Source organism: Perna viridis, chromosome 1 (assembly GCF_037379345.1).
Source record: "Perna viridis isolate PV_CMFRI_1.1 ecotype Kerala chromosome 1, ASM3737934v1, whole genome shotgun sequence".
Lineage (NCBI taxonomy): Eukaryota > Metazoa > Mollusca > Bivalvia > Mytilida > Mytilidae > Perna > Perna viridis.
Genome location: NC_142445.1, coordinates 2991064 through 3004306, shown reverse-complemented (window position 1 = coordinate 3004306; position 13243 = coordinate 2991064). Strand labels below are relative to the sequence as shown.

At 33.6% G+C, this 13243-nt stretch overlaps 1 protein-coding gene and 1 pseudogene across 1 annotated transcript in view; both read left to right on the top strand.

Moving 5' to 3' along the window:
- Window positions 1-7283, top strand: part of LOC148626864 (bone morphogenetic protein 2-like) — a 35343-nt gene extending 28060 nt beyond the window's left edge. Inside the window, exon 3 of the mRNA XM_088551641.1 lies at window positions 6572-7283. Within this exon, the coding sequence (XP_088407767.1) occupies window positions 6572-7155 (584 nt within the window). The 3' untranslated portion in view covers window positions 7156-7283. The remainder of the gene's footprint in view (window positions 1-6571) is intronic.
- Window positions 7284-10481: 3198 nt separating this feature from the next.
- Window positions 10482-11533, top strand: LOC148626863 (uncharacterized; annotated as a pseudogene).
- Window positions 11534-13243: the final 1710 nt, after the last annotated feature.

Here is a 13243-nt window from a genome sequence, read left to right as displayed (position 1 = left end):
ACCGCAATGGTCCTGGCTTGGTACAAGCACTTCTGACGAAATGGTGGGCTAATTCTAGGTTTTACGATGCGCTAAACCTCCCTCTTCTATTGTGGCGTGACTTTGGTGATTAAAAAGCATTTGCATGCTATTGTCATAATATCTTCAGAGGTACATATTTAAAAAAAAACAAAACATTTAAGACTGAACTCTAATTTTCAGCTTATTGGAGTTGAGTTCTTAGTTAAAAATCTCCAAAACTGTACTGCAATCGCCATAAATAATAATAAGGATGAAGTTAAGAGATAACGATTCCAAATTGAACTGAAGCTAATATTTCATTTGAGTCGACACCTGCATTATGGTTAAAGAGAGATTGAGAATGTTCAGAATTGTTCTTAGTGTACTAGTCATGAATGGCTTTCCTTTTTTATCAAAGTATACAGAAGTTTGGATTTATTTAGACAATATTTAAAAAAATAATCGGTTACTGATCAAGAACATGGAAGAATACGATAAATTATGTCATTTAATACTTCATTTAACTTTTTGGGCATTCAAGTTGACTTAAGCTTTTATTTGATACAAACCAACTTACACATATTGTTATTTATCGAAAGAGTAATCAAGTAACCCAAAATTCTAGTGAACATCAAAACACTGTAATCCAGGGACAAAGACCAGATAATGGCAAACAGACACACACAACAAAGAACATGAAAAAAAAAACAAAATAACACTTACAAAGTAACAAAGGTACATGGGTAACTCGGACTTCACTAAAAATTGGGAGCATGGACTAGGTGCACCGGTAGGGTAAGCGTCCTCTGTTTTTTTGGAAACAACCACAGATGAAAGGAAACTTGACAATACGAACAAAAAAAACATCGCGTTTGTCATATAGTTTGGTAATAGTTTTCCTTTACCATCGATCTCTAAGTGAATGTCAAGATATGAGGCTGACTTCACAGAGTCTGTAGTATCCTTTAAGTTATTTGGGTGCATACAATGTATCAAATCCCCGTACTGATACACATTAATAATTAAATTAACCAAAATGTTGGTCTTTCATTTTAGAGTTCAGTTTTATACTAGAATCGGTCAGTTGATTGTCGTTGTGTTATGGTTGAAAGTACATTTGTAATCCAATGCCTAGATATTTTGATATTTGTACAAAAATGATGCCAATGTAGACAGCTGTCCAAAGTTATTCAACAAACTAGTATTTGCTTAAACGTGTTGTTCAAACCAAAAACTGCTGTACATCATATTAAAAATCAGACAATCAGACTAAAAATGGCCAAAAAAAGAGAGAACATTTTCAATGACTTTTTCTGCAGTATTGGTGTTAATTTAGGTAAAAATTGTGATGACTCTTTACTATAGATCGAACAACTCATGCCAAACAACTCAGTTAGTGTTCCAAAAATGTCTGCAAGTTTTGTTAAAAAAGGAAATCTCTGGTATGTTTGCTGAAAAGCTACAGATTTAGATGGTGTATCTGCAAAGTTATATAAATTAACATCAGATGTAATTGTTAATGTGTTAACACATATATTTCAATTTTTTCAATTGAACAAATTATGTTCAAAATGATTGGAAAAATCCTCGAGTTTCTCCTATTTTTAATTCTGGAGATAATCACATTGTAAACAATTATAGACCGGTCTCATTACTGCCAGTTGTTAGTTAGATTCTTGAACGACATGTTTTCAATATTTTTATGAATATCTAGCTACTAATAAATGAATTTAATAAGTTGTTGTCAATCTGGTTTTAGACCAAAACATTCCTGTGAGACAGCATTAAATAACCTTGTTGATCGGTGGCTGAAACATAAAGATGATGGTAAATTAACAGGTGTATGATTTATTGACCTAAGCAAGGTATTTGATACTGTGAACCATAATGTAATATTACATAAGTTCAAATCTTTCAGTATTTGTGATAATTCACTTTTATGGTCAGAATCTTATTTTTGTAATAGACAACAATGTGTTGCTTGGAATGGTATTTAGTCACAGCCTTAAAATATAACTATAAGTGTCCCACAAGGTTCTATACTGGGACCTTTACTTTTTATACTATATGCAGATGATTATCCAAAAAATTTAAAGTACTCACATGCTACAATTTATGCCGATACAAAGATGTATTAGATAAATTAATTGAATACAAATTAAAAGCAGATCTGGTTAATTCCACGCAGTGGATGAAAAGAAATAAATTGACAATGAATTGAAAGAAAACACGATTTATGTTAACTGGAACAAAACAAGGTTGTCAAAATGTTGAAAAATATGTATTGAAATTAATAATGTTATTCTTGAAACTGTACAAAAACTCCTAGGAGTAAATATGGATTGTTTTTTTTTACATGGTCTCATCTTTTAAATGTTTTAAGTAAGAAGATATCGAAATTGGGCGTGTTACGTAGATTATAAAGTTTTATGTCTAGCAATGCTTTACTTAAAGTTTATAAATTTCAAAAAAGAGCAGTACGGATAATTTTAAATGAGCAAAATATCTTGACTCCATCTATTGTACTTCTTAACAAATTTAAATGGATGGCTATGCCTAATTATTTTTTTATATATAAAGGCAATTTTAGTAATTTTAATTTGGTTCGAAGCCAATTTTATAAATCGTGTTGTAAATATATATATATATATATTGCAGGACCATATTGTAAACTAGTTATGAAACTAAATAAATAAATGATATTATTATTAATATTGTCTAACATAAATAATAATATATCATCCGACTATTAGACTTTCTCTTCTTACCTCAATCCTATTTGTGATGTTATTATTTACATAGCTTACTTTTTAGCACATGTTAATGTAAGAATCCACTATACTAAAGTTTGTATCCAAAATCAAAAGAATAATATTTCCTGGTGCTTCTTTTTGATTGATTAATATGGCTTTTAAAATCAAAATTTAAAGGATAATAACAAAATTACCGAATGGATAAAATCCAGGCAGTAGTCAAAAGCAATGTCCGTTTAAAAATGGTAAGATCAGGGAAAAAACCGGAAAGTTGGAACCACCGCAATGGTCCTGACTTGGTCCTAGCATTTCAAAATGAAAGGTGGGTTAAACCAGGGTTTATAACGCGTTTATCTCCCGCTTCAATCACCGTTCATTATTTCTGGAAAATTTTAACACTAATGGGCAGCATCAAAATGCCACAGTTAAAGTCTGTTAGCAGTAACTTTTTCAGTTAATGATAAGATTTTCAAATATTTGTTTATGCAATTAAGAAGGCCAAAGTTTGGGCCTCAAATAACTTGTGAATCAATATTTTATGTAGCTAAATTAATTAAAAGTAAAACTTTTTTCTATCACTTTTCGATACTTTGTACTGTTAATTTTTTATCGTTCTTGTTTTAAAAAATTTGTGTTGATTTCTGGAAAGAGGGAAACGGATAATATTAGGATAAATAATTGGAAAGAGGGAATAACCTAAATGGTCACATGTACCGAAGAACGTCTAGATTTAACGAGTATGCGGAACAAGATCCGGACACAAGTTAAATCTGAGTGCTTGGCATGTGTTATTAACCAATTGATTATTATATTCATTATATATATTTTCTCTGTTACTGTTAGATATTTTCAATATAAATTTAGAAAAAAATATGAATGTCAGATTGATATTCGTGCTGTAACGTTTTGTGACGTTTTGGCGTAAGAAAGTCAGACAGTGGAATTATCGAATTTATTTCACAGTGTGGCTTATCGTAAAGAAAAACTATTGACCAAACTTTACGACAAACGTGATGACTTTTCATTCAGAATTGTCAACTTTCCTTTCATCTGTGGCAACATCCCTTCAGCACCTGTGTATGGAGTGTTCATATCACAACTCATACATTATGCCAGAGCCTGCCGAAACTACACAGACTTTTTGTATCGCGCTAGAACTCTAACAAATAGGCTTCTGGAAAAGGGTTATGGTGCTACAAAATTGAAGTCATCACTACAGAAGTTTTATGGTTGTCATCATGAACTCGTGGATCGTTATGGTGTATCCATCTGCACCATGAAAACTGATTTATTCAACGCGTCATAGTTTTCCTTTCCTCGTTTGTCTACCCCGGACTTGACTTTTTAACAGCAACTCGGCGGGTGTTTCTAGAAAAGCAGAGGACGCTTACCCTACCAGTGCACCTGGTCCATGCTCCCAGTCCGAGTTGCTGATTTGCTTCTGTTACTTTGTATGTATGATCTAAATTACTTTGTGTTCTTTGTTGTGTATTTCTGTTTTCCATGTCTGGTAATTGTTCCTGGATTGCATTCTTTTGATTACCCTATAACCTTGGTTCCCTTGCGTACTCTTATCGGAAAAATGTTTACACAAGGAAAATTTGGTACATTACTGCTCTCTATATAATAATGATGATTACTTATCACTATATTAAACATATCACATGTGTGTAATATTGGCGTATTCTGGTTATACATAACATTGTTTTGTTTTTTTAATTTTGATCATTTTTAGAACAGTAACTCACATGAGTTTTTTGTTAGAAGAATACTGTGTCATATTTGAAATACCATGTAAATTGAAATTCTTGTGTCCGGAAAAGAAAATATGGTAAAAGATTATCTTTTAAGAAGGAAATACGTTAATTTTGAGATCCTTCTTTATCGTTTAAAGAGTTAAATGGATGTATGCATAACAAAATAATCACTTATAATGGGATTTTTATATGAGTTACCCATACTCATATGCCTTTTTTAAAGACTTTCCGAAGTATTCAGTATCCATAAAAGATGCTTTTGATTGGAAATCTGAAGAATATGGAGCATGTTTTCTAAATTATTTGATTTAAAGAAAAAAATTCTAGTTTGAGAGTTTGACTTACATAATATGTAATGTAATATCATAATATATATGTATGTATTGTAATTTGTTTATTACATTTGGAGACATGACAATTAAACTAAACCACTTCATTGCATAATTTTAAAATCTGAGTATTGCATATTTTTCATGTTTTGAGGTCACACATATTTGTTAACGTAAATAAGACATTATTTTCCCCTCGATTTAATTTTTCATTTTTGTTCACCTATAGTATATATAAGACAAATTAATCAAACTGTTTGAGATCTATTAAGCGATTTTTAAAGGGTAAAATTTAGTAAAATGGAATATCTTGGTTTTCTCTTGCTGCCATTTGTATATGCAAAAAGTTTTTAATTGTGTTACTTGTATGGAAGCAAAATGTTTCAACATCGAATACTTAGAAATGACCTTGTGGTTTACTTTTAGACCCTGGTTTCTATGACAAAGCTGCATTTATTTTTGGTAGGATTTATATCTATCAACATGTATAGGTCTACAAAAGTCCCACTATGGTGAGTGTTCTGTGATCTGTCTCATGATGGACTATTGCTTTCTAATTATTTAAAAGATATGGGTGAGATTGACTATGACGATTTCATCTTTAATATAATAAGATTTTAATGACATTTATTTGATATATACCAGTAATTGACATCCTTTCTACTTCTGTTGATTTGATCATTAATAGTATTGAATGTATATACTATAACATACTTCTTGTACCCTACCTCCTCTGTCTCCACAGCCATTTGCCTTATCACTTTTGCTTTATCATTGAGGCAAGTACAATGTAACCTAATTTGTCTTTGTTTTTGCAATTATATAGACAGCGGCGGATTGAGCTAAGAGGGCTTTAGCCCCCCATTTGCATCTCTTAAAAATAATTATTATCACCATAAAACTAAGCTAATTTGGTTTATCTTGTATAACTATGGGTGAATTAACACCCAGTGTGCCATATATGTATCAATTGATTATTCCGCATCATATGTTACATCACTTAATGTTTTGTAAATAGTAAGGCGTGTTTTGTAAGCAGAAGGACTTGTTTCGATACAATTTCTCTACTTAATAAATGTTTTAATTAAGGGATTATTGAAGGTAGATGGATGGCTGAAAACTAATGAAACTATATAGCGACTTAAGTATTGTAATGTAATATATCAGCAGTATCATCACGTATACAAAATAACAATAGCTTGGATCAGAATGTGAATTGGAAAATGAAGCACCAATTTTACATCAAGCCTATCAATTTCGGTACCTTGACAGAAGTTTGCCTTACGAGACCCAAGCCAAGATTAATAATTCTACTAGACATTCTGAGTCTTGAGTAACGTCGGCGCATGATTTGCATAATTATTATAGCTCACAAGATCGGTTCCATTCCCTAAATAAGGAGTCTCGCACGAACATCGTCTTTTGAATTAAGCAGTAGCAGATTCAGAGCGGTGGCGACGTTCTAAACCAGTTTTATTGGAAAAATGGATATTTTAGTACACATCTTTATTTGCACATATTTCGCCTAAAAAACTCGGCAATTAGTTACGTTAAGGCTCCCTGGCCTGAATTATTTGTTCTGTCCTTGTTAAAAGTTAAAGGTTTAAGAAAACAATCTGAAATCTCTCCCAGCTGACCAATGTCTGGATCCGCAACTGACAGAAAAACCATGAAATACTTAAATATACAAATGTAATATATTCTAACATGAAAAATGCATTTTTTTTTATAGAAATAAGAACAATGTACACGCCTTTTGGATTTGTTTCCGACATTACAAGGTGTACCAGGGAGAATTCCAAAACTGAAATGTTTATGGTTGACTTATCAGAGTTAAGTAGAAAACCCTTCAGGATTAAGACGATAATGGCTGTCTTCAAAAGCTTTACACAGAGTGAGGTATCAATGTTGGAAAGTGTGATAGAAGAATCGGGTAGGCAAAAGAGGTCACGTTCCGACATATTGCCGGAGATTGAGGCGGGCATCTTTAATACCGCCAACTGTGGTGTAAAGCCTTGGAATGTTACTTTTCGTGAAATTGGTCTTTCATTTATAGTCATTCCATCATCGTACGCAGCCAATATCTGTGAAGGCTTATGCCCCGCTATAATCAATCATCCATATTACAATTCGACCAACTATTCCATGGTAAAGAATTATTATCATCTGAATAGAAACAGCGATGAAACAGTACCAAGAGCATGTTGTGTACCAGCCGAATTAAGTCCATTGAAAATTTTGTACATGGATAGAAATCATAGCACACAAGTGAAATTGGTACCAAATATGACGATAAAAACGTGTTCTTGTTTGTAAGACTGATGATCATGTTTTTAGTGACATGATATATAGTCTATTGTTTAATACTTGATTTGTCTTTGGTTTATGAACATTTGGTATCAGAATTAAAAATATACCAGCTATAGAATCCTATAGTCCGTTAAATATAAGCCCAAAACTGCATAACTGGCTTTTTTTTTACTTTTTAACAAGTGTGGACACAGACTTGTATTGCCCGAAGAGCAAATTTGAACATACGTTTTGTCTTGAATGTGTTTGCATTGCATAGAAAAACTCCTCCATTTATTGAAATCAATAATTGAATTATACACATGTTGATAAATATCCATGAACATATGTTACTAAATATCTACTGATATCAATAAATAGGGAATAAATTCCACAATGGCTTGCCATATTCGTAAGACAAGTCATATCCATATTACAATGCTTCTTTCTTGAAGGTGTACTTGCATGATTGTGTTGTACATGCTATGTCATGCTAAGATTTGACAATTTCACTTTATGTAGGTTAACCTGGTAAAATTTGTTGATTTAATTCTGGATTGTCAGTTTTTTATTTAGATTAACAGAAACCGACAGTGTCGTATCTGAAAGTTACATGGATCGCCCGTATTTTAAAATGGTTGGGGCCATCAACTCCAAATTAAATAGCAATAGATGGTCCTTCCTTTAGTAGGTAGTAAAATCATATCAAAATTTCATAACAATTGATCAACCGAAAATAAAATGTATATGAACGGCGACGACACGGACGCCTCCGACAATGACGCCGTCAGCACCATACCAATATACATGTACGATCGCAATTTTTTTTGCGGTGATACGATTATATTATATCCTACATAATAACATCTAAATGAACTGTCCCGTACTACCATACATCGTGTACTAAGTTACAGCCCTAGATTAATCCTACGAGGAGGAATGACCCGGCCAGCTAAAGCTATATTTTTATATAGCCTAGCTGGCCGAGTGGTCTTGGGCGCTGGACTTTGTGCAGGCGGTGTTGCCATAGATGCCACAGCAGTTCGAGTCCCACGGAGGGAACAACCAAAAATTTGCGATAATTTGACAGTTCTAACATCGTTGGGAATTTTTCAGACCTTTCTATACGTTTACATATCTACCCTGTATCAATTTGATCCGATGGAGCAGTGTAGCGAATAGAGTCGTCACATTCCGAGATGTTTGTATATATATATATAGGCAGATTCGGGGTTTGGACATGCTCCATTTTCAATTACCTAAAAAGCCTGTCAATTACTCTTCCTTAGGACCAAATTAGGAAGTGTAATTTGCTAACAATTAAAATCTATATGGTCTTTTTACATTTGCCCTACCTAAACTGTTCCTATGGAAGCTTCCATAGCGTGCAGATCACAAATTGGATCACTAGGTCACGGATCGACATTAAATCACGTAATTGCATTTAATGAATTTGATGAATGAACATGGTCACATGACAACTAATATCCTCCCCCCCCGCCCCCCCCCCCCCGAATACACCATGGCCCATAATGATAGCCAAGGGCTTTAAGAAACTCCTCAGTCCGACATGTATTACAAATACCACATATGAATGCAAACCGGGTCTAACAGAATTGAGTATATATGTTAACACGAAAACAACAATTAAACCAAGTATAGGAACAGTCAGCTGATGGCAGCTGATGGTCAGCATCACTCATATCGTGCAATTGATTGGCTAACATTGTGAAAAAGTTTGGGGGATTTTAGTGGTTTATATCCAAAAATACAGTCAAATTATCTGCTAGAAGCAACGATATCATAGCTTTTAACGCACGAAATGAAGGGTGTAACGGATATACGGAAAGTGCTATCTTTTTCAACTTTATTGTTATAGTGATATTTAATGTCGGTATCTTCTTACAAGAGTCGTAACTTATCATGACTAAGTTGAATCATTTGTTGGTCTAATCATAAGGATCATATCAACATTTAAAACTTTCTTTCTTGCTTCAACGGTTTTAAAGATGAAATTCAAAACAGCAGAATTCGCTTAAGAGAGCCATTCCTCAAGCATGGATTTGTTTCGAAGCAGTTTAATCTTCGATAAAGCTGACCATAAAGATCATTATATCAATTAAAGGGTTTTTTTCTCTTTCTTATTATTTCTGCTTATTGATTTTGGGCAAAAACTGCTTTAGTTAACAAAACCAACGTTTTCCTTTCCGCCCTCCGAGTGCGATAAATCTATCAAACTAAAACTAGCTTACACCAGTATAGGCATTATCATCGGGATTATGTCATCAATTGAAAGAGTCTAAAATCAAGGGAACCAAGATTGTAGTAAAAATCAATAAAATGTAATCCAAGGACAAAGATCAGACATGGAAAACAGGCACACACAACAAAGAACATTAAATAAAAATAACCAAAATAATACGTACAAAGCAACAAAAGTAAATGAGGAAATCGGACACCACTAATAAAGAGCTGCGCTATAAACGCATGATACGCCTGTTGCCCTTTTAACTTGTCCTTATGCTTTTAATGAAGTTATATGATCAACTAGAAATATCGTGAGCCGTGTCAAATACCCCCCCCCAAAAAAAAAAAAAAAAAAAAAAAGTAAATGAAAAATGCACAAAAAATGCATCCGTTTTCAACAAATAAATTTCCTTGGACGTTTTTTAAAAAGTAAAACTTCATAACACGGAAACGTAAAATTTTACATTTATACAAATCGGAAGGGAGCTTACTTCAATAGATATGAACAATTCATCAAAATTTCAAAAAAAAATTAGTGAAAGTGTTTTCGAGTTATTGTCCGAAAACTTGAAAATTACACTTTTTTTAAGTATAAAAAAATCATAACAGGGAAAGGAAAAATCTGAAATATATAAAAATCGAAAAGGAGTTTACGACAATAGATATGAACAATTCGCCAAAGTTTCATGAAGTTGATAAAAGCATTTTTGAGTTATTGTCCGAAGTGTTGACGACAGACGCACTGACGGACAATGGTATACCATAATACGTCCCGTCTTAGACGGGCGTATAAAAAAATAAGAGCATGGACCAGGTGCACCTGTGGAGTAAACGTCCTCTGCTTTTCTAGAAACACCCGTCGAGAAAAGTCGGATATTCATATAAGTTACGGTAAACGCACACAGGTGAACACGTGTTAATGTGACGTACTGATATGTATACCTGTAAAACGGATATATGTTTTATTTATGAATACTTCTTTAACGACTAACACCCCTGTTGGCGGGTTCATGCAAAGCATGATCTTCCATTATAAGGGTATAAATAAGGATGTTTGAAGGATGTTCGTCATTCGAAGCTTTGCCTAGTAGCACACCGGTTACACTATGTCCGAACGTCGCGAACAAATAGAGGATGAAGATAGCTTACTACTAGAAAACCCAGCTGATACCGCACAACACAATCTAACTCACTCTGCACAGGTACAACAAGCTGTTATCTCACAGAATGATGAATCGTTTCAGTTGCTGACTTCTGATTTTGACAGTAAGTTTTCAGTTCTTAGGAACGATCTATTACTGGGCAACGACTCGTTGGCGTAAAAGTTAAAGAAAGAAGTTTCTGTAAGATTCAAGGGAGAGGAAAATCAAATCCAGTTCAACTTTAACTCGGATATACTCGCCGAATTACAGAAGCTGTTAAGGCATATTCAGACGGGAAATTTCGCTGCTTCCAATATCATTTCGGGATTGTTTCTGAAAAATTAATTAGAGAAATAAACTGATTCGCATAGCTGATAAGTCACCCGCGGGTTGGAAAACAGTAAGAGAATACGAAAGCGACGACTTAGCATCAAACTCAGAGGATGAGAAACGTTTGCGACAAGCTGAAAGCAGGGCTATGCGTTCAATTAAGGACAAGAAGAATCGTTCCAAACCGTATAACAGACCTACAGCTACCGTTTCTAGGCCTCCTACTGATGACATTCCTCAGTACAACTGTAATCATCAGCCCTTTCCGAGGAACCGTCGCCGGGAGGCGACCCCTTATGACCAGTGTTTTGACTGCCGAAACTACGGGCATTGGAAGATTAACTGCCCCAAGAACAAGCCAGCAGCAAACCCACAAAATTGGTGTAAAAGATAAGTATTCTGACTTGAATTCAGACCAATCCGATATGGGTGTTCTTTTTGAACATGTGAAATATTTTGATAAAATTGATATGTCCTCTAATCATAAAGGAATTAAATCTAGACTTTCTAGAAATATTGATGTTTGGAAGCATACAGGTGCAAGCAAATTCATTCTAGATATTTTACAATATGGCTATTTAATACCTTTTTGTGATATACCTCCACGTATGTGTTTTGAAAATAACAGATCAGCCTTACAAAATAGCGATTTCCGTAACTCAGACAATTTCCGGACTATTAGATAATTGTTGTATTAATGAACTTCCATTTCAGCCTTTTGTGGTTAATCCTTTCAGCGCTGCTATCCAAAAGTCAGGTTAAAAAGGTTAATTCTAGCTTTAAGTGAATTGAACTTTTATGTCAAAAAATCTAAAGTAAAATTTGAAGATTGGAGAGTACCTTTACAATACTTTTCAAAAGAATGTTTTATGTTTAAATTTGACTTAAAATCTGGATATTTTCATATTGATATTTGTAAACAACAGCAGACATATTTGGGTTTTTAGTGGAACGATAAGTTTTATTGCTATAGCGTCCTAGCTTTTGGCCTATCGTCAGCCCCTTTTATTTTCACGAAATGTTTGAGACCGCTAGTTAAGTATTGGCGACTCAATGGGGTAAATATTGTTCTCTACATAGATGACGGTTTAGGTGTGTCCAACAGTCTAAATGAGTGTGAAAGTGTGTCCAGATTTGTTAAATTATCCTTAGAACAAGCTGGTTCTTTCATAAATTAAGAAAAATCTATTTTGAACCTGTTCAAAGTATTGAATGGCTTGGCTTGATTTGGAATTTTAAAGCATTCTCTTCAATTACCAACAGTAGAATTGTTAATACAGTTGAATTTTTTAAGCTTATTTTAAATCTTCCCACGGGTAACGGCCCGAGAATTAGCTCAATTTACAGGGAGAATTATTTCTATGTCACTTGTATTAGGCAATATATCAGCTTTAATGACAAGATTTCTATATTTAGTTATAGAGAAGAGAACATTTTGGGATTCAAAGTTAATGTTTGATTTCATAGAAAATGTACATTCTAAGCTAACATTTTGGTTAAAAATATTGTCTATACTGGATAAAAAGTTTTAATGAATGAAACTATGAAAGAAACTTTAAAAATATTCTCTGATGCTAGCGATGTTGCAGCGGCTACTTACACCGTCGAAGTGAATGAGAAAGTTTTTCATCATGTGGGATTAAACCGAGAAAGAAACGAGTTCCACCTGGCGAGAACTCGGGGCCATCCAAATGGCGTTGCATTCGTTTAAGAAAGAGTTAAGAAACAAATTTGTGAAATGGAATACAGATAGTCAAAATTGTGTGAAAATTATAAACAAAGGTAGTACAAGAGTGTTTTTACAACACTTGGCAATGGATATTTTTTAAGGTTTGCTCTACAGAGGAGATTAGTTTAATTCCTGTTTGGGTGCACAGATCACAAAAAATTGCAAAGCAGATTTTATTTCAAATTTGATATCGATGATTGGCAAACAACCTGGGAGTTTTTTCTTATTTTTGAATCAAATGTGGGGCCCTTACTCTATAGATAGATTCGCAAATTTCATGAATACTAAAACACAGACTTCTGAAGTTTTGAATCCTGATAGTGAAGCAGTAAATGCTTTTACTCAAAATTGGAGTAGAGATAATAACTGGTTAGTGCCCCCTATACACCTTATTCCTAAAATCATCAGGTATTTGATCACAAGTAAAGCATCGGGAACATTAATTGTACCGAATTGGCCTTCATCATTTTGGACAATGATTTTTGGAAGAGATATGAAATAAGTTTTTTTGTAGAAGAAGTTTTCGAATTTAACACTGGTCAAAATATTTTAATTTCAAGGAAACAATAAAAATGTCATATTCGGGACAGAAAATTTTACATCAAAGATATTGGCTATAAAGTTGAAAGCCTAATAAGAAGTGGATAACTGTTTTCCACTGTCTGTT